Genomic DNA, 22,837 nt, shown 5'->3' with positions numbered 1-22,837 from the left:
AGCTATTGACGCAGGACAATTGATGGGATCTCCTTTTCGAATCTCATATATTAATTTTAGTTATGTTACATCTAGTAATCTATTTGTTATAGTTCTCATATCCATTGGTTTCGATTTTGTGTGTTTTAGCAAGAACTTCTTCCTCCATGTTAGCCATGTACTTCTCCATTTTGTTGTGATATTCAGGAATGAAGGCACCAAGGATACGGATAGCGAGCAGTGCCGCATTCGTCGAGTTGTTAATAGCGACAGTAGCAACAGGGACACCTCGAGGCATTTGGACAATTGAGTGCAGTGAATCCACACCATCGAGAACACTGCCTTTCACAGGTACACCGATAACAGGAAGTGAAGTCATTGCAGCAACCATACCTGGTAAGTGGGCAGCACCACCGGCACCAGCAATGATAGCCTTCACACCTCTGGAAGCCGCCTCAACTGCAAATTTTGACATGCGATGAGGGGTGCGGTGAGCAGAAACGATTTTCAGTTCGAATGGCACTCCGAATTGCTTGAGAATATTTGCTCCCACAGCCATAACAGGGAGATCAGAATCAGATCCCATGATGATGCTAACAAGAGGGTTTTCAGATGTACCGGCTAGGTCAGACGATTTCTGGAAGCTTTCGATAGGAGTGCCATGCATGATGCGTTCTAAACGAGCTTCGGCCTCAGCCATGCTTCCAGCAACAATATTTACATGGCCCATCTTACGACCAGGTCTAGTGGACTTTCCGTACAAGTGAACATTGGCACCAGCAGTTTCCAGAGCGCGTTTGCAGATTTCGAGCTCAGAATTAGGCTCATCACCTCCGAGAATGTTGAGCATGATTGAATTCGTCGATGGAGTCGACAAATTTGAGAAACCTTTGGGTAATGGAAGTCCTAAAATAGATCTCAAATGAGCTTCGAATTGTGATGTGACACAAGCATCTTGAGTGTAATGACCAGAATTATGCGGGCGAGGAGCAATTTCATTGACAATGATTTCACCATCTTCCAGCAAAAACATTTCAACTCCAAATATTCCGGCACCGGTAAACGTCTTGACTGCATTCTCAGCTTCTAGCTTAGCTTTGAGTTGGATAGTATCTGGAACTCTAGCAGGTGCATATACCAAGTGGCAGATGTTGTTCTTCTGAACTGTTTCTACAGTTGGATAGGAATGGACTGTTCCATCAGTACTGCGAACAACCATGACAGCAAGCTCTTTAGTAAATTTAGCCCATTTCTCAGCATACAATGGACGAGAATGTAAGAATTCAAGAGCCTCTTTTATCTTACTTTCATCGTCAACAACAAAATTTCCCCTGCCGTCGTAAGCATCCGTTCTTGACTTGAGCATATAAGGATAACCGAATTTCTTCCCCACAGCTTCTAAAGATTCAGGAGTAGATTCCACAGATTCAGCATCAGCGGTAGCAATACCGTGTGAAATAAGATGCTTTTTCTGCAGATATTTGTCCTTAATAATCTTGATAGTCTGAGGAGATGGGTGGATCTCAACCTTGGTAGACGAGCTCTTTTCGAGATCTTCTAAAATGTCGGCATTGACATGTTCAATTTCGATTGTCAAAACATCAACCTTGTTCGATAGCTCAGCAATGGCTTCAGGATCATTAAAGGAACCATTGACATGATCCGAAAGAGCATTAATCTGTTTAGCAGGGGCTCCTTCACCGTCAAGGACCACAGTATGGATATTAAGTCTATGAGCAGCCTCGACCATCATACGGCCAAGCTGGCCACCGCCAAGAATACCAACTTTGCGAGAATCCATTGTATACTGTTGAATTAGGACAAACAATGATGCTAGCTAGCGCAATGAATCATTATTCTATTATTTGACGATCAGCAACCTAAATAGATCGATCTTCCCGCCAGAAGCTAATTTTTCTGTCACGTGAAAATCACATGATATCAATCCTGAAAAAGATATTGTCATGGCAACAGAAGTCGATCAGTCAGTAAACAACATATGCATCACGATATTTAATTGCAAGTACATACACTGTTTTCAATTTCTTATACATTCACTAATAACTTTACAATTTCGTATTTATGTCGATAATACCGAGCGCTCAACTAGAAGGGCAGGTTGGGTCCTCTATAGTCCAATTTTCAGACATTGAGGATTACAAGGAAAATATTCAACCTCTCCGTGAAGGTAGATCAGCTCAGTCATTAGCCAATGCCCTGGCTGTCACACCCCTACAAGCGAAAGATCTAAGGTCGCCAGAACGTCAAGAGTTTGAAAAACGAATATCAGAAGCAAGTGAACTAGATGATCCCATAGAGCCATACTTGGAATATATCAAATGGATAAACAACGCATTCCCACAGGGCCAAACGAGCGATAGCGGATTGGTCAATATTCTCGAAAGATGTACGTCACAGTTCAGAGATGCCTCCTTTTATAAAGATGACCCACGGTACCTCAAAGTTTGGATGCAATATGCGAAGTACTCTGATGCTCCTAAAGAGATTTTCACCTATCTTGCTCGTAAAGAGATTGGCAAAAATCTGTCTCTGTTCTATGAAGAGTATGCTTCATATTTGGAAGTCAATAATTGCAAAAACCAAGCTAATGAAGTATATCAGATAGGAATATCTGTTAACGCTCGTCCATTGGAAAGGCTTAAACGCAGGTATAGCGAATTCTCCGAGAGGCTGGCCAGAAATCCGCCAGATGCTAATGAACCTAGTTCACCAGTGCTTCCTATTATTCGACCAGCCCTGGCCCTGAAGGGGGGTCCACTATCGGCGGATCCTATTCCAGCTTCAGTACCTTCTTTCAATGATGGAGGTGTCATTCCTGCTAAAAGCAAACTCCAGGTATTCTCTGATACTACGGATTCGTCATCCAAAGCAACTAGCAGTGGAGGGTGGGATTCCATTGGCAGCTTAGCGTCTAGAAAGAAGGAAAATGTCATACAACCTACATCATGGACAGGACAAACGTTACCAACTCAAGGAGATTATAATGTGAAAAAGACACTGTCTGTTTTTAAAGACACGGTAAGTAAGGAGCTGAATATTCATCTATTAGGAGGTTTCAAACTAACAAAAGAAAGGCACCAGTGCCAGGAAAGCGCGAAGAACGCATAGCAATTGCTGTAGAATTTATCCATGATGAGAACGGCGAAGAGTTCTGTCTTGAAGAAGTACTTGCTAGATCTCGAAATTTGCTGGGTCTTAAGTACCCCAGACCAAGCACAAATATTGAGGTTTCCGAGACCCCATTGAACGGTAAGTGGACAAGTTGGATTTACAAATAGGATAAAGCTAACGATATTAGATGAATCAGATGCTGTTACTGTTCCACGGTCCCCAACCATGACTTTTCACACTAAGGCAGCAACAGAAGAAGTATACGAGATGTTCAATCAATCGCTTAAAAATGATAGCGAAGATGAGTCAGATCACATGTATAGTGATAATGAGGAAGATTTTGAAGAAGATGGTCATGACGACGGAGATGATGATGACGAGAAAGACAATGAATATAGTCAGTACCAAGGTAATATTAGTAGTGCTAATGGCAGCAAGGAGGAGAAGGCTAGTAATAGTGATGAGCAGTATGAGAGCTATTCTAACAACTCAAGAGGAGATGAAGTATTAGTATCAAATGCCCTGGCGACACCTGCTAGGGGCCTCCAGGCACACAGCCGAAAAGCTAGAATGCCTGCCATGACTCCTATTGCCGAAGCCACTGAAACCACTGGTCCTCATTCTCCCATATTAGAGAGATCTCTCGTCAATGCAGCCCACGAGTCAGTTAGAAGGTCTGTCTGGCATAAAATAGAGCCAGTACTCGAGGCAGCTGGAGTCTATAAACGCATCAACTTAGACTGCAAAAAGAGTGACCAGTTCAAAAAGGCTCTTAAAAGTATTAAAACTGGCGAAAAATCATCAAAAACCGCATCTAATCTGGTGATTGAATTTCCGCAGGTTAACGATATCTTTTGCTTAAAAAAGATACTTGGTGAGGGTGCATATGGATCGGTCTACCTAGCCGAGTCTGGCTCAGGTCAATGGAAAGCCATAAAAGTTGAATCAACAGTGCTCCCTTGGGAATTTTACACCGTTTTAACTGCCCAGGAGAGGTTAGTATCTAGTCGGGACTTTCATTCAATTATAGGGGTGGATGCATTATACGCCTTCAACGATGAGCAGTACATGATATTAGACTATATTTCTCAAGGAACAGCGCTTGATTTGGTAAACCTTGCCAATTCCGTTAGTGAAGGCAATTCAGGATTGGAAGAGGTTGTTGCAATTTTTTTCACAATCGAACTTCTCCGCGTAATTCAGTCCCTACACAACGTGGGTATTATACATGGAGATATCAAGCCAGACAACATTATGATCCGTTTACCAGAAACCCCTGCTGACATGTGGAGCAAGTATTATAGACGTGATGGTACTGAAGGTTGGGGAGAAATGGGTATTGTGTTGGTGGATTTTGGTAAAAGCATCGACACCAATTTATTCCCTGAAGGGACTCAGTATTTGGCTGATTGGGATCTTGACCCAGACCAAGATTGCGTCGAGATGAGGAGGAATCAGCCCTGGGATTATCAGACAGATTATCACGGATTAGCAGGCGTTATCCATTTAATGTTGTTTGGAAAGTTCCTGAAGATCCAGGAAGAGCTAGTTGAAGGAGAACTGATACTACGGTTAGCCACGCCATTCAAACGATACTGGCAGCGGGATCTTTGGAACCAACTATTTGAATGTTTGCTGAATTCAAAACTTGCAGCCTCAAAGCTTGGATATGAAGGATTACCACTCAATTCGCATTTGGAAAATCTAAGGCATCAGTTCGAGGACCTTCTCGAACAGAAAAGCGAGGGCCAAGGAATCTCCTTGAAATCGTCGCTGATTGGATTACAGCAAGAATTGAGGCAGAGGAAGGGAAGGTAGCGTGAATTACGAATAGATGAATAAATGAATATATATGTATAATGTTTGTAAATTAGAAGTACACATGCACTTGATAATAACTTATTCTATGAGTTGGTAGAGCCTCTTTTCTCCAGAAGACTCTTAATTTTTGCGATATACTGGTTAATGGGTCGTTGAGAAGCGATCTCTTCCGCTTCCTCTTCGTTGACAATTCTTTTTGTTAAAAGGTTGAAAATATTTCCAAAAGTTAGTGCCATTACGGTACCTGTCAATATAATAACGTTGTATGGCATACTAAAATCAGGGGTAGGGAGTTGTAGGAGTAGTGACGTGGTCCTAATAGTATACTGAGGTTCGTCAGATTCGTTTATGGTCGTTAGAATACCAGGTGCAATATCAAAACCGTAGTTTGCATCTGGAGGATACTCTTCAATAAAAAGATGTGCCTTGTCAAAATCGTATGTGAGTGAAGCAGATGTGGCAGGGGGAAGAATCATTTCAATCTCAAGCTGCGATGGTTGCTTGCGATCTACTGCAGGTAGATAGTATATATCCTTAAGAATATTTTCTTGCTCAGATAAAATTTCATCTGACTCAAGAAGAGACTGGCTTTGAAGTTGCAAGGTATGAAGATACAAACGCATAAACCAAGGAAAAGACTCGAAATATACGAACCTAACTGGCGTGTCTCTTGAAGGATTAGTGAATGTACTCCTGATTCCTCCTCTTTCAAGACCATGTCCAGTAAAGGAACGCTCGACTAAAACTGGCTGATTTGGAGAACTGCTTATTTTACTGCTATCGTGACTATTGAGTCGAATATTGGTTGGTACGTCCTGTTCAAGCTTGAAACTTTTCTCTTGGCTAATAAATGTTGATTCTGAGCCGTCATCTGCCGATTTACTGGTGGATATATAGGCGGTATTCCAGGTCTCAGGTGTTTGGATCGAAATATGATGTTCATTTTCCGCTAAAGGACACGAACCTTGGATCTGACGACCAAAGATATCAGAGAGAAGCCAATCAACATCAGTACTTTCTTTCAAAGGAAAGCAATGATATTGAGAGTTGTAAGATTTTGTGGTATCACAGCGTAACTTGTCAAAATCTGTTGGCACTGGAACAGGAGATACTTTGCGCTGGATCGATCGTGCCACATCAATAACGGCGTTGATAGTTTGGGTCATCTTCTTGCGACACCCGTCCTCATTACACTCAACCGATACGTCAATAGCCATACCCTGCCATTGAGCATCAAAAATCTTATGGCCGTCAAGTAGCGAAGAAATGCCTGCTTTGCCCTTACAAGGCAGCAGTTTGATAAATGGCGTAAGGTTCTCGGTACACACTGGTTCTCTAGGAAGGGCACCCCTCATCAAATAAAACTTGCTACCGTCTTGGTCATTAACTACCCCAAATGGCTGAAACGACTTGACAGGAAATGTAGTTGTAGCATCGTCGATGAAGTTAAGTGAAGCACAAAACAATCCCGATAATGTATATACCAATTTACGCCAGTTAGCCTTGGCTGCGCTTAGATCTTCACCTTCGACCCAGGCCCACAATTCCACGCCAAGGCCACCGGAATATTTTCCTTGTTCTGGAGGAGATCCCCAATTTTCGGCATCCCACCAACCTTGGGAGAACCGTAGATGTAATTCTTGCGTTTTAGATTGTTCCAATATTTGACCTAGTGATCTTGGGAACACAGCATACTCAAGAGAGGTTCCATGAGGGTCAGTGGAAGGAATTGAATAAGATTCAAATGTAAAAGTCGTCAATAGACTATTCCTCGGTAGTGGTTGTAATGTTAAATGCTCTGTGTAATTGGTCAAGCCTGGCGCCGCCAAAACCTGAGTAATTGATTGCGACAATCCTAGCACTAGTAAAAGAACTATAGTGGATGTCGCCAACCTTAACCTATAGGCAAACATCTTTTGTCTACACAATTTATTCCATTACCTTTGGCGACACAGTGAGTGATTGTGAATCTTAGAACGGTTCAATCTGGAGCACGTCTAACGTGTGCTGCAACATTCATAGTGAAGTAGTAGATACGGCTGTGCTTACACATTAAGGTCTGAAATTTGGCTGCACTTGAACCTAGACAATTCATCTGCTTTACAACACAGGTAGAGTTCTAAAAATAATGTCAGAAGGTATGTCTTATAAAGTTTTTAAGGTGTTAGGAGACCACATATCTAACGATATAGAACCCGAGGATGTGAATGGGCTGAAGTCTAGACGACGGTTAGTCGCCCAGTATACTGTTCCAAAGGATATGGTCGATGAGCTGGTAGATGATGATGATGATTTTGACCCCTTGGCTGACAGAGTGAAGAAGAAGACAATTGCCGACAGAGAGACTAGCTATCAAAAAAGACGGTTTAACAGAGAATTATCGCCAGAGCGAGGCCAAACAGAAAATGGAGAAGTTGATGAGTCCAGAAGATATGAGGAGATAATGGAAGAACGAGAGCTAGAAAGGGAGGAGAAGAGGGTTACTGAACTAATCGCAAGAAAAAAACAGGAAGAAGCTGAATCTGAGGGTGCTACGATTGATGGCGACCGGACTCCCCCTCCCGGGGATCGGACGCCACCACCTGAAGATACCACTCCTCCTCCAGAACCAGCCAGGAAGAGACGATGGGATGTGGGTCCCGCCGACATAAAGGAATCCACTCGAGTAGGTGTAAAGAAATCTCGCTGGGATCAACCTCCAAATGAAGTAGCATCAATGGTGAAGGTTAGAAAATCTCGCTGGGATCAACACCCTGGACCTCAAACTGAAACTCCAACAATAGCGTCTCCGGAGGAAGAAGAAGATTCAGTTAAATCTTTATTTACTAACGAACTTCTTGATAAGTTGCTTCCTTCCGATGGATATGTAATTGCCACCCCACCTGCAAATTATGTTCCTATTCGTATAACAGCACACAAATTACTATCAGATCCGTCTAACTCGGGCGGCACGAATGGTTTTGTTATGCTAGAAGATAACAGTGCATTAGCCATGGCCGAAGCATCAAAGGAATTACCAACTGAAATTTCAGGAATTGGTGAATTACAATATTTCAAAGAAAGCGATCGAAAACATTTCTCAAAGCTGCTTGAAACAACCGATCCAAACTCTCTTTCTGTAGATGAACTCAAAGAGCGTAAAGTAATGAAGCTTTTATTAAAGATTAAAAACGGCGCACCGCCTGTGAGGAAGTCTGCATTGCGCCAGTTTACAGATCAGGCCAAATATTTTGGACCAAAGATTTTGTTCAACCAGATTCTTCCATTACTAATGGAAGGGTCACTGGAAGACCAGGAACGGCACAATCTCGTCAAAGTTATTGATCGTGTACTATACAAATTAGGGGATTTAATTCGTCCTTATACACACAAGATTCTAGTTGTAATCGAGCCATTACTCATTGACGAAGATCTGTATGCTCGAGCAGAAGGTAGAGAAATTATCTCAAACCTATCTAAAGCGGCTGGATTGGCACACATGATTGCCACTATGAGGCCAGATATCGACCATGACGATGAATACGTTCGTAACGCAACTGCACGTTCCTTTGCGATTGTAGCTAGTACTCTAGGCATTCCAAGCTTGCTTCCCTTCTTGAAAGCAGTCTGTCATTCTAAGAAGAGTTGGCAGGCAAGACATACAGGCGTTAAAATTGTCCAACAAATTGCGATTCTAATGGGATGCTCCATTCTCCCCCACTTGGAGGGACTAGTAAGTTGTATAGGGGATGGGCTGACTGATCAGGAGTTAAAAGTCCGTATGATTACAGCATTGGCTTTATCATCGTTGGCTGAAGCCGCCACTCCATACGGAATAGAGTCATTTGAACAGATTTTACAACCACTTTGGAGCGGTGTTCGTAGACACAGGGGTAAAGGACTGGCTGCTTTTATTCGATGTATAGGATTTATTATTCCCTTGATGGATCCTGAGTATGCCAATTTTTACACTCGTGAAGTTATGAATATACTACTTAGAGAATTTAATTCTCCTGATGAAGAAATGAAAAAGACTGTTTTGAAAGTCATACAACAATGCGCGGGCACAGAAGGTATCACGCCGCAGTATCTTCGTGAAGAGGTGCTGCCACCTTTTTTTAAGAATTTTTGGGTGCGTCGTCTGGCTTTGGATAGAAGAAACTTTCGACTTGTAGTCGACACTACAGTTGAATTAGCACAAAAGGTTGGGGGTGCAGAGATTATCGAGCGTATAGTGGACATTTTGAAGGACGAATCCGAGCCCTTTAGAAAGATGGCTGTAGAGACGGTCGATAAGGTCATAAGTAGTTTAGATGCCAACGATATCTCTGGTAGGACAGAAGAGCGCCTTGTTGATGGTATTTTGACAGCTTTCCAAGAACAAACTGTAGAAGACCCTGTCATTTTGAATGGATTCGGTACCACTGTGAATGCGCTTGGGTATAGGACTAAGCCATACATCCCACAGATTGTCAGTTCGATTCTTTTCCGACTAAGCAATCAATCACCTGCCATTCGCCAGCAGTCTGCTGACCTAATTGCAAGAATTGCAGTTGTTATGAAAAAATGTGACGAGGATGTGCTAATGGGTAAACTGGGACAAATATTATATGAACAACTAGGTGAGGAGTACCCAGATGTTTTGGGGTCGATTCTTGGTGCTTTGAGAAGCATTGTAGCTGTGGTTGGTCTAAACTCGATGCAACCTCCTATAAGGGACTTGCTTCCTAGGTTAACACCCATTCTACGAAATCGTCATGAAAAAGTGCAAGAAAATGCCATTGACCTGGTGGGCCGTATTGCTGATAGAGGTTCTGAGTTTGTTAGTGCCCGTGAATGGATGAGAATTTGTTTTGAGCTTCTAGACATGTTAAAGGCTCCGAGAAAGTCGATCCGTCGAGCTGCTAACAATACTTTTGGTTATATCGCTAAAGCAATCGGTCCACAGGATGTTCTTGCAACTTTACTGAGCAACTTGCGGGTCCAGGAAAGACAGTCGCGTGTTTGTACTGCAGTTGCTATAGGAATTGTCGCAGAAACATGTGCGCCCTTTACAGTTTTGCCAGCATTGATGAACGAGTATAGAGTTCCCGAGCTCAATGTTCAACATGGTGTTTTAAAATCCATGACATTTATGTTTGAATATGTGGGAGACATGGCTAAAGATTATATTTATGCGGTAGTTCCTCTGATTGAAGATGCTTTAACTGAGAGAGATTTGGTACATCGTCAAACAGCTGCAACTGTTGTAAAGCATCTTGCTCTTGGCTGTGTTGGTCTCGGGTGTGAAGATGCAATGATCCACTTTTTAAATCTTATTTTTCCAAATATTTTTGTTACCTCGCCTCACGTAATTAATCGTCTTCTTGAGGGTATTGATGGGCTACGAAATTCACTAGGAGTAGGTGTTACTATGAACTATATCTGGGCTGGCTTGTTCCAAGCTGCTAAAAAAGTAAGGACTCCATATTGGAGAATGTATAACTCCGCCTACGTTCAAAGCGCAGATGCCATTGTCCCGTATTACCCCGAGTTAGAAGAACCAGAGTACCATAGGCACGAACTAGATATTTGGATTTGATGTACATTATCTAATGAATAATTTATTTATTTAAGAAATCAAGTGCAAGATAGGCTGAAAGGACACAGCCTCGTGATTGTAAACATATAACTACGGCTAGAGCTATCTGATCATCCTTGATGTCTCGTCATTGGAGCTATCGCTTTCTTGCTCTTCGTTTTCACCATCTTGCTCACTTGCACTTACGTCCTCGTTACTGTCCCCTTCATTGCTTTCATCTGAGCCATCCCCCTCACTCTCATCCTCATCACTCTCTTCGCTTTCCTCACTTTCTTCACTTTCTTCACTCTCATCGCCATGCTCACTAGCCACCTTGACGTCACCTAAAAATTCGTCCAAAGTTTGTTGAGTTAGTCTTTTACCATTTGTCCGTAGACCATGTGATTCCGGTTCTCGATAAGTCTTGCTTGAGAGAGAAGTTATTGGTGGGCTTTGCCGGTATTGCTTGGTAGTATTGGAAAACGGTGTGATACCATCTTCCTTGTTTTCTTCTTCATCACGGATCGATGGGTCGATAAGGTGATCGACTGGAGTCCATGATGGCAACTGCTGGTATCCATCGACCGAATGCCCTAGGATAAGACTGACAGATCCCAAATGGAGCCTGCCAATGGGGGTGCTATTCAATGATGCCTTTTGATCAGATTCTAAGCCAAGTAGCTTTTCCTTGATCGAGATAATTGGTAGAGGTTTAGGAGCCTGGAGAACCAAAAAAGCTATGTCGTTATTAATACTTGAGTTAAGTAAGGCTGAGAACATACGTGCTCGGTCTCTAATGTCATAAGAAGAATCATAACGAGCCAAGTGCATGACATGCGAAAATAGTTTAGGAATAACTTCATTGCTTCTCCGATTTCTCAGATCAGTCTCTGTTTCCTCAGACATTTCTGTCGATTTTTGTCGATCTAAGTGGTACGAGTAGATTTTAGCAGCGAGAACTATTATTTGATACCTCACATTTTCATCTTCAAGTGCAAATGTTTTTGTACATTTTCGAAAGACATCAGGTGTTATCTCATATGCAAGTCCAGCAAATTCTCCCACAAGCCATATTATACTAGCCTTGGCATTGGCTACTAAGTCTTGGTCTAGACAAGCAGCTAGTCTAGCGACTGTCGAAATGTGATTCGTAGGGTCATTCTGGATCAAGACCCGAATTGAAGTCAGAGTTTCGCTGACAACAATCGGTTTCTCACATCCAATCTGATGAAATAACCATGCTAGAATTCTTCGAGAATGAGATGGAAAGCTTAACGCACACCTAGCCAAAGCTTGCATAGCATTGGCCACAACTTTGGGATTGTTCGAAGTAGTCGCGTAAAATTTGATATCTGACAGAACTGTATCAACAGTTTTTTCATCAACCAAAAGAGTGAGAATTTCAAGTTTTAGCTTGGTGATTACAGCATTATCACTTGGAAGCACATGAAAGTACGGTAAAAATGGAACAAAACTTTTTGTTCTAGTCATAGCCATTGTTCTAATATTCATGAGTGCAATATACTGCACCGACGAATCACTTCTAAGCAATCTAACCACTGGCTCTGCTACCTCTAGTTCGCTAAAAGTCTCCCTAGTTCCAAGATAGAAGTATAGCTTGGCGACTGCAAGAATGACAGCGCCATTACGGCTGAACAAAAGAGCACTCGCAGATTTGAATAACAGTTCCATATCTGGATCAAGCACTACCGAACGTTGACCATCTTCAGGAGTATCACTAGCTCCGAAAATATCCTCATCCTCAACTTGTTTAAGTTCAGAGCTTCTGCCATTGGAAGCAAACACTCTGGGCTTAGCCAAGTATATTCTTGAATAGCGCGTGAGAAGTTCCAAAACTACCACCTGACTCCATTCATCTAGTTGAGGTAATATTCTGCAAATATTTCTGAATGGTCGATGCAATAAATCTAGCCTATCTGGAAAGTATTTTCCAAGGGTGACAAGGGCAGAGCTTAAGACTAATGGGTCTCGGTCAGAAAGCATTTTTGTCAAGGATTCTATCAAATTGGTCCCTGTAGATGGATCTAGGTCGTAGCACTTTCCAATAGCTTGAACAGTGGCTCTTCTTACGGTGGGCGACAGATCATTACAGCATTGTTTGATTGCCAGCTGAACTATAGGGGCAATAACAGGTAACCTCAGGGCAGAAATAACGCGGACAGCTAATGCCCTAATAACAGGATTCTGATCGCTCAAAGATTTCTGGATTGTGTTGATTGATAACAGAGCCAAATCTGGTTCAAAATCAGCATATCTTAAAAGGTAGATATATACCAGCTTCCTCGTCTCCAGACTGTTAGAAGCCACGTTCTTAATCACATCCGCAAAGAATTCTGCAGCATTCTTTCCTTTAGCCATATACTATATACTTGTTAGTCCAACAATATTAGCCAATTCAAACCATCCTTCACATACACTTATAACATGCTTCATCCCTGATAGCTTTTCCCGCTCAGTTCGCCCATTGAGCAAATTGCTTATATCTTTCGGCTGTACAGGTGTTTCGTCCATCAATCGGAGAGAAGCAGAACTCGCTGCTTCCAGAGTCAGCTCACGAGCTGACTCCAGCATAGCTCCAATCTTTGACAGGGAGTCGGCCATTGTGAGCACGCTTTTTCCCCGCCTGATAACAGTTATATTCTAGCGAGATGAGTTCGGTCTGAATGTCCACTTATGATCTTGAACCTAACCCACATACCATCACGAAGTATGCCTTCAGGGGACCAAACCAATCTTACAGAATATCTCTAAATTTCATTATTCATTATATCTGACATATTACTATTTATTCATAAGTTCATTATTTGATTAGTTTCTAAAAGGGATCCTCGTATGGGTCCTCTTCATCATAATCATCGTCCTTTTCAAATTCATAAATAACTGCACCACCTCTAGCACCTCCTTCACCCACCTCTTGAGCTTGTAAGAAAGGTAATTCCACTTTGTCTCGAGCCTCCTTCTGTCTGTCTGAGGTTGTGAGATTAAATGTGGTTAACCCTTGCAGCAATTTCGTATCTTCTTCGGCATCACCTTCATCTCCCGCCTTCTTAGGGGCTATGTACTGTATCGAATGATCTGTTGCTGACAAGGAGTATGATGCACTAATACCTCTACCAGACCGCCTTCGATGCACAAGGTCCACTCTGTAAACAGTCTTATTACAAATGTTGTTTGGAACTAAAAGATTTGACAGACTTTTTCTAAGATACTGTTGAGCATGATAATCCTGTGACGCCGCTGCAACTGGAGTAACATCAATAGTTGATGTGGCAAAGTATGACATAATAGATAATGGTGAAGGGTAATATGGACTGGACGAGTGAAAATCTTCATGATCTGTGTTTGAATGATAAACTGCCACCAAGCTCACATTAGGACGAATCAATGATGTAAGATATTGTACCAGAGTATCTTCTGGAATGAATGCTAAGGTATCGATGACCACCACAGATTCTGAAGCTGTTAGTTTTGTTTTCCTTATACTACAAACCTGAGAGGTGATTAAGTCGCACCTCTGGCTAAGAGTACAAGAAAGAATCCCTGTGGCTAGTAGCTAGACTTACTTTTAGACTTTTCTAGTAATGCAATTGTTTCTTGAGTGACTTGAATTGGAGACTTTTTATGACAGTTGACGACATGATTAATCCGTTTGTGTTTTGCTAATGTTTCATAAGAAAGTAGAATCACAGTAGCATCAGCTGGAACTCGGTGGTACCATTCTTGTATCAAATAATCCGCCGATTGGGCAATTGAGTCAGTCACTAAAACAAAACGAGAGGCATCTTTTAGAGACAAAAGCCTGGATAAAAGTACAGAGTGATGTTGATGTGCAACAACCATCACGAAGAATAAATATTGTATAGCTTTATGTCAACGATTGTTCATGATCTCATTAAATTAATTTAAGGGATTGACAAGTTTTAGCCGCATGTTATATGTTCGACCCTGCATGCTTGGACGAAGCAATCACCTTATTTCATTCATCTCATATTTATTGGATTTGCCACTACCATGGGTGTAAGGGGTCTATGGGAAGTGGCAAAACCCGTGGCTAGGCCAGTGACTCTAGAGTCACTGGCTAGGAAGCGATTGGCTGTGGATGCGTCTATTTGGATCTACCAGTTTCTCAAGGCCGTAAGGGATAGCGAGGGCAACTCGTTGAGAAATGCACATATTATAGGTTTCTTTCGAAGAATTTGTAAATTACTTTATTTTGATATTAAGCCGGTATTTGTTTTTGATGGCGATGCCCCTACGTTAAAGAAGTCTACTATTAATAGAAGAAGAGAACGGAAACAAGGTAGGAGAGCAGCAGCAGCACAGACGGCAGCAAAGCTGTTGACAGTTCAACTACAAAGATTAGCAGCTCAAGCTGAGAAAGAATCGAAAGGTAAAGGTAAATCTAAAGACAATCAAAGTAACAGTGGACCCAAAACTCTGGTTGACCGTGAGTCATATGGAACAGGTGACGATATTCCTGAAAATGCAGTCTACTTTGATGAAAGAAACATTAAGAAGGAGGAACCCAAGAAACCGTTTCGGGCACAGGACCAATATCATTTGCCAGAAATTGGTTCTAATCCTTTGGTTGAGGCGAATGATCCGCGTCTTATGACTGAAGAAGAACTAGCGGAGTATGCAGATGAGTTTGGATCCCAAATAAATTCAGGTTTGTATGACAACTCGCTCATTGACTTCAATTCTGAGGAGTTTCAATTGCTACCTAAAACCACTCAATATCAACTGCTTAACACAGCTAGATTGAGGTCCCGACTCCGTATGGGATACTCTGCAGACCAACTTGACCAGATGTTTCCAGATCGTATGAAGTTTTCGAAGTTCCAAATCCAGCGTGTTACTCAGAGAAACTTTCTTACTCAGAGTTTAATGGGTATGGCTGGATTAGAAGAAGATCTTTCCAAGAGAGTGGCGGGTGATAAAAATAGAGAATATATCTTGAAAAAGAATGAAAGTGGATGGAGTTTAGGTTTGGAGCCCACAAATAAAGATGGTGTTATTGAATTAGACCACACTGGACAGCAAGTCAGGACAGAGGCCGTAGATAGCGATGATGACAGTGATGATGCTGAATTCGAAGATGTTGTTCTGGAGGGGGAAACCAAGCCGCTGGGTTCCCCACAACCAATCGATGTATCAAGAGATATTCAGAACGAAGATGAGTCTTTTTTGCCAGAGTCTCTGAATGATTTTGAAGCGCTCGTACAGAGGCAAAGATTCTATGATGAGCGGAGTAGCGCTTATTCGAAACAAGGGCCGTCAGAGGTAGATTCTTTGCCGACCAAAACAGCTAAAACACTTGACGAAAACTCTGACTTAGTCAAAGCCATTAGAAGTAGCACACTCTTTGCCGACGTTGAATTGACAGAAACGCAAACAGACAGCAAACCTGTGATCCTTCCGCCGTGGTTTATAAACGAACATAATGAGCATGATACTGAAAAATCGCAATCTAGACCAGATACACGAGAAGGAATTTCAGCATTTGGCACAGTCGACGAAGATCTGGATAACTCGGGGTTGACCTCCTATGAGTATGGTAGAAAAATACTCGACATGCGTCACAAGCAGGAAATTAGTGCGACGGATAGAACAAAGGATACTGATTTAGGAGAAGAATCAAGTGCTATAAAGAGCAATGATAGAGCAGTAATAGAAATCTCGGATGATGAAACTATTGAGGCACAAGACAGAGATATTATTGTTTTATCAGATGAGGACAATTTGCACACAACCCGAGATGAAAAACCTGTTCCTTCTGATAGAAATGTAGATATCAGCACAGAAAGTTTATCAGACGGTCATCAAACGGGGGACATAGTTGACGTTAGTTCGCTATCGGAAACTGAACAAGGAGATTTGGGAGAAGATTCGGAAAATAGCTCTGAAAAGGAACCCGAAAAAGCCTCTACTGTTTTGCCCACTGAAAAGTCGGTAGATAATGAGAGTTCAATTGGTTCTCCTATACATCATGTGGATGAAGAAAAAGTACCATTAAACACCGAACAGTTTCGCACTGCAAATTTGGAAGCAGATCGAAATAACATCGAACTTGACTCGACGGATCTTGAACGAGCAGATGAAGATGCAAAGTTTGAGGAGCAAGAAGACGATGAATTGACAGAAAATCTGTTACAAGAACTGGAAGAAAGTGAAAGATTCACAAAACAGCTCAATAATGGCCTAATGAATAATCAGTCCAAAGAGGATTATGAAAGAGAAGTAGAGCAACTTCGTCAACAGCACTTGAAAGAAGTAAGAGATGCAGATGAAGTAACTCAAAATATGGTTAGTGAATGCCAAGAATTATTGAGACGGTTTGGAATTCCCTACATCACCGCTCCAATGGAGGCTGAAGCTCAGTGTGCTAAACTCATGCAGCTTGGATTGGTAGATGGTATTGTGACTGATGATAGTGATTGTTTTCTATTCGGAGGTGATCGTGTTTACAAAAATATGTTTAGTCAGTCTAAATATGTTGAAAGCTACAACGCGATAGACCTTGAGCGGGAATTCGATCTTGATCGTAGCAAACTCATCAAATTGGCGTTGCTGCTGGGTAGCGACTATACAGATGGTCTACCGGGCGTTGGTCCTGTAACTGCCTTGGAACTTTTAGCAGAGTTCAACAGTGATGACGGTCTAGTCCAATTTCGCGATTGGTGGAAGAAAGTCCAGGCACTGGATCCTGCCGCTGACTTTTCTTCAGATTTCAAGCGAAAGTTTAAGAGAAATGCAGCAAAACTGTTCTTGAGTGACAACTTTCCAGATCAGAATGTAATCAACGCGTACTTGGTACCGATTGTCGATGAGGACAAAAGTCCCTTTGAATGGGGTGTACCAGATCTCGATGCTCTTAGAACATATCTTAGCGGGATGACTGGGTGGACAAAAGACCGGATAGATGAGCTTTTAATACCAGTGATCCAGGATATCAACAAAAGAAGAGCTAGGCTAGAGAAGTCATCACAGACCCTCGTTCAGAGTTCTTTGAGCGAGTTCGCAGGAGTATCAGCAAGAAAAAAGGTCGAAATTGGTGGTAGCAAGAGAGTTCGAAAGGCTATGCAAAGCTTGATAGACCAGGCTGAGCGTAGGAAAAAACGGAAAGATATTTAGTTTAACTTGTAATTATTTCAACTCTATATTATTTATTTATTTATTTATTTAGTGCTGGTAGTTTGTCCAGTGCCCGACAGGGGTTCATAGGGAGTGGTGTCGGCGGGCCAGTGGTGATTGACTCTAACTATCCACATTATTATTTTATTTTTAACTTTGAAACCACTAACCAGCTAGTTGAGTCTAAATGTATGTTAATAAATTACTGGCAGTGCCCTTCTGCACCAAATTGTATGCTCTTTCCAAATGCGCTGCGAGGTTGAAGGAACCCACTATTCGAGGTTGAAACCTAGATTTTGTGGTGAACCATAGAATGTAGAACCATATTTGACAAGCAAAACTGTCGCTCGACTCTAAGTAAAGTGCCTTAGCGCTGGGTTCTGATTATACAAAGTAGGACTTATCGCTAGTTTAACAATGGCTGCCATTCGCCTCTAATAGGAGATTGTAACGTACAGGACGCACGTACCCCTGCCAATCGCTTCTGAGAGACTTCCACATTAGGAAATATGCAGCAAGGACTCGTTTCAGATCAGCCAACTTAACTAGTAGAAAAATGCAACCTGAACAGGAAGAACCGGATGTGCCTTAACGGCCAGAGCGAAGGGGAAGTTCCTTTCAGTTCAAGGTGGTGGTCGAGAAAACAGCCAGGTTAGAGATATTGGGACTATGGTTGCTACCCACTAATAAATTTCATGTCTCGACTAGCTATGTATTCTACCATCAGCCAATATCCAACAATTCGGTATCCTTTTTCTTGCTATTATGTAAGAGTTATCATCAGTCTGTTGCCTTCTGTTAACTTTCACCAAACAAGATGCAATAGCTGTTAGACAGCTCGATCCGAACAAAGATAGTTTAGCCGAAAAAATACCCGACCTTAGGTTGATTTGTGTGAGATTTTACGCCAAAGGAATATAAGGTGATAAGTTTTTTCCGAGATCCATCCTGACTGGTGATTGACACTGTGCAGATGATATTCCCTGTCAACAGATCACGGCCAAATAAATGGCCAAGTAGGCGTCTTGTACCACGTTTCTTGCTGCGGTTTTCTACGCCTATCTGCGACGTGATAGACGCTCCTTGGTGATCGCGCGTACACTTATAAAACCGTATCGGTTATTTTGAAAATAGTTTCGAGACCTACAGATATATCATACTCAACTACTTCTATCATATTTTTATCAGGCTGACGAGCAGTCTCAAGGTCCACATTCTAATCTGACTCTATTACTCTATAAACAAAAAATTTACAATATTACCTATTTTGTATGGAGATCATGCATTAGGAATTTATTTTTGCATGATGCATCTGCGTGTGTACAGGCAGTTATAGGTTCAATTTACTAATTCGTTCGTGATGGCTCTAACGAGATGGCCATGGGCCTGATAAGCGGAACCAATGTCTGGACACTAGTGAGACGATCCGACCGGCCAGTGAGATGAGCCACCCGAAAATAGTTAGAAAAAGTAGATGCAAGTATTGCCAGTATCTTGTTTCCTTGAACTGGGTGTATGTACATCGTAAGACTTAGCGGAATTTGATTATCAGTATACATTTTTCATCTCCCCCCCCCCCCCCCCTATTATGCTTCTACTGATAAAATCAACACTATCGTGACGAAAGTGTGAGAGGATAAAGTTTATTATCACTGACACATACAGTACCACACCAACCAACCTTTCAGTTGTAATCTATAGTTTCCTCATGCCAATTTTTTTTGACGTTAATTTATTTGTTGTATAAATCATGGGCAATCATCTGGGCCGATTTTATTTTGATTTACGATAACATACTATCACAAGATGCTTCTGAGATGCCGACCAATCTACTACTACTGCAACCCTTGTTTTTTTCCCGGTTCCGAGAGATCCTGGTTTTGAAACTCGTCTTGCCCTAATTCTGCATAACAATGCACAAGCAACTGTACTTGAAGCGAAGCGGCGAAGTGCATACAGCTCATTTAGGTCTGTCTCATGCGTCGTTAGTAGCCTCTGTTTGACTTTGAGTCCTGCACATCCAAATCAGAAATACTAGACTTGAATCAACCTGGTCAGAAAAGCACTGATCGCACAGTGTATATGCTGAAAAAAGACATAAAAGCTAGCAATCCGCATATTGCTACTTGTTGACCAGAAGTTAATAACCTTTTATTTGTTGAATTTCAAGTGTTTTTACTTTATATTCCCCCTTTCAGAGTTTCCCTGTTTTCTTCCTCTGCACACCAGCTTCGCTAGTTTCGTGATTGATTTGTTTTTCCGCTCCTTTATAAAAACATCATCACGAAGTTTTTTAATATTACCACCATTACTATAAACTTTTTGACTGGTATTATTTCTTCTTAATCTTTTTAACGACTTTAGTAATTTTTCAACGTCACTCCGTTTGTAATTTGATTTTAATATTGGCCACTTTGCTTTGATATTGGCATAGTACTCTCCACACATTCGATCTGGTTTAGTTAGGTTTTCTTTTCTTCTGTCGAAAAAATGAGCACCCCCAAGCAAATTTCTTCGGCTACTTTAAGGGCATGGTTGGATGCCAGACCTGAATCCTTAGCTGTTGTTGACGTACGAGATGGTGACTATTTTGGTGTAAGTATTATGAGTCAGGTCGTGAACTTGATCCTCTCTTGAGTCAGGTCGTGAACTTGATCTTCTCTTGAGTCAGGTCGTGTGTCTTTTTGTGGATCAAGTTTACGAGTCGCTGGTTTGTTTTGTGAAGTTTTCGGAAACTAACAGAGGGACAGGGCCATATCAAGAACTGTATTAATGTACCATCTCTGTCATTCTATGGAAGCCTTGGACAACTTCAGCAAGCACTTGCTGATAAGAAATATGTAGTATTCCACTGCATGCTTTCGCAACAGCGTGGACCAACATGTGCTGCTGCTTATGCCAAAACGATAGCTTCTAAAGGCATTAATGGTCAAGAAGTGTATGTATTAACTGGCGGATTCAATGAATGGGCACGGAAGTTCGGTAATGACCCAAAATATAGCGAGGGTTTTATCGCTGAGCTCTATCAGTAACTATCGGCAAATTTCATTATACCACTACCTTTAGCAGAAGCTCAAGGTTAATAGAACAGCGAAAAGCGCAGAGCGCAGTGCTACAGAGGGTATTAAGAAGTACAGAGAGCAATGAGTCACGCAATCAGTGCAGGCACTGTTTTAATATTTGACGAGACATATTTATAACATTTTATATGTAAAGTAATGAACTTACTGTAGAAAACTACATGAGCGGAGTCCTGCGACCAGGGGTCAAGACAGAGCCTTTTCACCAGACGCAAAATCAAAAAAAAGCTATTAAGCTTAAAGGACCATCAAGATGCATGTATTAAAAATATAATAGAAATGTGTTACTCGGCATCACTGTGCTCCCTGGGAGTATCTGTAGGAGATGGTGGAATGGACGAATCGATTCTTCTAGAAACCCAATCTTTAACGTTCCCGAAAAATGATCCTCCTGAATAACCAGACGCAAAGTCGGTTGCTGGGGATCCAGGAGCTTCAGGAGCTTCAGAATCTTCATTAGCGCTATGGCTCTCGGAGTCGTTGTTTACATTTGACGTATTACCGGATCGAAGGGCCCGACGCTGCGATGATGAAGCAGCAGCAGCAGCAGCGACGGCTGCGGCATCTTTCAGATGTAGAACGCCAGAAACATATCCCATGAATTCAGAGTAGATATCCCTAGTCGTTGACTCAAAATTGGTTTTGAATGATTCCCGGAACTCAAGTACATGACGTTTAAGATCAAGCTCATTCTTTTTCAGCCATGACACATTAAGGTCCTTACGAGAAGCGCCTCTTGCAAAATTCCTCATAAGATACTTGTCATAATCACGGATGATTTTTGTTATGATGTCAGAGGTCGATATACCTTCTGTTCGCTGCGTAGTGAGGAACATGCCAAGCTCTTTCACTGGCCTGTAGATATCATCGCTTCCACTAGAAGCATAGGGTAAGTCGTCGTGGGCCACATAGTCGATTTGATGCTTGCGTAAGAAATCCACTGTAACACACCAAGGAGCGTTGGGAATAACCTCATCTACCCACTTACAGTGAAGCAGAGTCTCACATCGCTGGCTATCTGTCAGTACTGTGAGACCCTTATGTTTATGAGTATCGATATCGGAGGGAATTCCACATATGAGAGTGACATTGGGAAGGGCTTTCTTGGCCTGTTCAAGTTGTTTCATATGGCCTAGGTGGAAAAGGTCAAAAACACCATCGGCATATATCCGGATAGGCCGATCTGTAGGTGGAGGGTTGAACGTATATCCTCTGGGTCTGTATTTGCGATACTGAGGCTCCACTTGCTCATCTAACTCTTTTTCTCTTTGTAGCTCTATTTGGGAAATACGTCTCTTTTTCAATTTATGAGTCGACTTGTCATCAGTGTCTGATCCCGAACCGTCGGAATCAGTTTCTAAAACGCCATTTTCATCATCACCGTCACCTTCAATATAACTATCATTATCGTTACTGGATTTGTTTGCTTTAAGGGTTTTTCGTTTGGATTTGTTGCTTTTAGATTCGGCTTCGTCGTTAGTACCGTCTATGTCACTGTCGCTATTCCTTTCATTAGGCAACACTAAAGAGAATAACGACCGTCTCTTTTTCTCACCTGAGCTGGCAATTCGGGGCGAAGCACGTGAGGGAGTCCAAATGCTGCTAATACTACTCCTTGGCGTCGTTGGTCCAGGAAGTTTACTATTGCTTTCTTCGTCACTCTCTGATCTCTTCCTTTTTTTACCTAACGAAAAAATTGACGACAACGAGGATGATTTCGCTAATTTGTTAGGTGTAGCACCTGGCTTTGTACTCGATCGTTTGACTGACTCCGGTGAATCACTGATAGCTCTGTCATTGGTAGTGGGTTTTTTCACCCTGGGAGATGACCCCTTAGCAGCAGCCATCTTTTACAATTAAAAAGAAGACACAATGCTTTTAATACTCGAGGAATCCTTGAAAAATCCTTTGCTCATATATCCCACGAATTTAGTGTCCTTGTCTTGCAATTGGACAAAAAAAGGTTAAATTAAAAAGCACTTTCCGAAAAGGCCCTAATTTGAGACTTGTGCAGTTGTCGGGATGTATAGTGATGTTTTGCAATTCCCATATCCTCCTGCCTCTGCTTCTGGGTGTGCCTCGTACGACGTTTATGCGAAAGATTTCCTGCAATTAGAGCTTGCGTTTCTTT

General features: G+C 41.9%; 10 protein-coding genes across 10 annotated transcripts; 5 read left to right on the top strand and 5 right to left on the bottom strand.

Annotated features, from left to right (window-relative positions):
• Positions 1-79: 79 nt before the first annotated feature.
• ADE2 (phosphoribosylaminoimidazole carboxylase ADE2) lies at positions 80-1,780 on the bottom strand (the record flags this gene model as incomplete). Its single annotated transcript, XM_018878534.1, has 1 exon — positions 80-1,780. One exon carries the CDS (start codon positions 1,778-1,780, stop codon positions 80-82), a length of 1,701 nt encoding a protein of 566 aa, XP_018735828.1.
• Positions 189-461, top strand: AWJ20_1638 (transcriptional regulator; the record flags this gene model as incomplete). Its single annotated transcript, XM_018878535.1, has 1 exon — positions 189-461. One exon carries the CDS (start codon positions 189-191, stop codon positions 459-461), a length of 273 nt encoding a protein of 90 aa, XP_018735829.1.
• Positions 1,781-2,061: 281 nt separating the features above from the next.
• MAD3 (Mad3p) lies at positions 2,062-3,108 on the top strand (the record flags this gene model as incomplete). Its single annotated transcript, XM_018878533.1, has 1 exon — positions 2,062-3,108. One exon carries the CDS (start codon positions 2,062-2,064, stop codon positions 3,106-3,108), a length of 1,047 nt encoding a protein of 348 aa, XP_018735827.1.
• Positions 3,109-3,336: 228 nt separating this feature from the next.
• On the top strand, positions 3,337-4,929 carry BUB1 (protein kinase BUB1; the record flags this gene model as incomplete). The annotated part of the gene is made up of 1 exon (XM_018878532.1): positions 3,337-4,929. One exon carries the CDS (start codon positions 3,337-3,339, stop codon positions 4,927-4,929), a length of 1,593 nt encoding a protein of 530 aa, XP_018735826.1.
• An 86-nt stretch (positions 4,930-5,015) lies between these two features.
• On the bottom strand, positions 5,016-6,845 carry GPI16 (Gpi16p; the record flags this gene model as incomplete). Its single annotated transcript, XM_018878531.1, has 1 exon — positions 5,016-6,845. The coding sequence occupies one exon, from the start codon at positions 6,843-6,845 to the stop codon at positions 5,016-5,018; it is 1,830 nt and encodes a 609-aa protein (XP_018735825.1).
• A 215-nt stretch (positions 6,846-7,060) lies between these two features.
• On the top strand, positions 7,061-10,492 carry HSH155 (Hsh155p; the record flags this gene model as incomplete). Its single annotated transcript, XM_018878530.1, has 1 exon — positions 7,061-10,492. The coding sequence occupies one exon, from the start codon at positions 7,061-7,063 to the stop codon at positions 10,490-10,492; it is 3,432 nt and encodes a 1,143-aa protein (XP_018735824.1).
• Positions 10,493-10,594: 102 nt separating this feature from the next.
• On the bottom strand, positions 10,595-12,850 carry APL6 (Apl6p; the record flags this gene model as incomplete). Its single annotated transcript, XM_018878529.1, has 1 exon — positions 10,595-12,850. The coding sequence occupies one exon, from the start codon at positions 12,848-12,850 to the stop codon at positions 10,595-10,597; it is 2,256 nt and encodes a 751-aa protein (XP_018735823.1).
• A 457-nt stretch (positions 12,851-13,307) lies between these two features.
• Positions 13,308-13,775, bottom strand: IKI1 (Elongator subunit IKI1; the record flags this gene model as incomplete). The annotated part of the gene is made up of 1 exon (XM_018878528.1): positions 13,308-13,775. The coding sequence occupies one exon, from the start codon at positions 13,773-13,775 to the stop codon at positions 13,308-13,310; it is 468 nt and encodes a 155-aa protein (XP_018735822.1).
• Positions 13,776-14,503: 728 nt separating this feature from the next.
• RAD2 (ssDNA endodeoxyribonuclease RAD2) lies at positions 14,504-17,626 on the top strand (the record flags this gene model as incomplete). The annotated part of the gene is made up of 1 exon (XM_018878527.1): positions 14,504-17,626. The coding sequence occupies one exon, from the start codon at positions 14,504-14,506 to the stop codon at positions 17,624-17,626; it is 3,123 nt and encodes a 1,040-aa protein (XP_018735821.1).
• A 3,364-nt stretch (positions 17,627-20,990) lies between these two features.
• Positions 20,991-22,553, bottom strand: PCT1 (choline-phosphate cytidylyltransferase; the record flags this gene model as incomplete). Its single annotated transcript, XM_018878525.1, has 1 exon — positions 20,991-22,553. One exon carries the CDS (start codon positions 22,551-22,553, stop codon positions 20,991-20,993), a length of 1,563 nt encoding a protein of 520 aa, XP_018735820.1.
• Between the last annotated feature and the right edge of the window lie 284 nt (positions 22,554-22,837).

Source organism: Sugiyamaella lignohabitans, chromosome A (genome assembly GCF_001640025.1).
Source record: "Sugiyamaella lignohabitans strain CBS 10342 chromosome A, complete sequence".
Classification (NCBI taxonomy): domain Eukaryota; kingdom Fungi; phylum Ascomycota; class Dipodascomycetes; order Dipodascales; family Trichomonascaceae; genus Sugiyamaella; species Sugiyamaella lignohabitans.
Note: the sequence above shows the minus strand (reverse complement) of the source record. Positions and strands in the feature narration are given on the sequence as shown.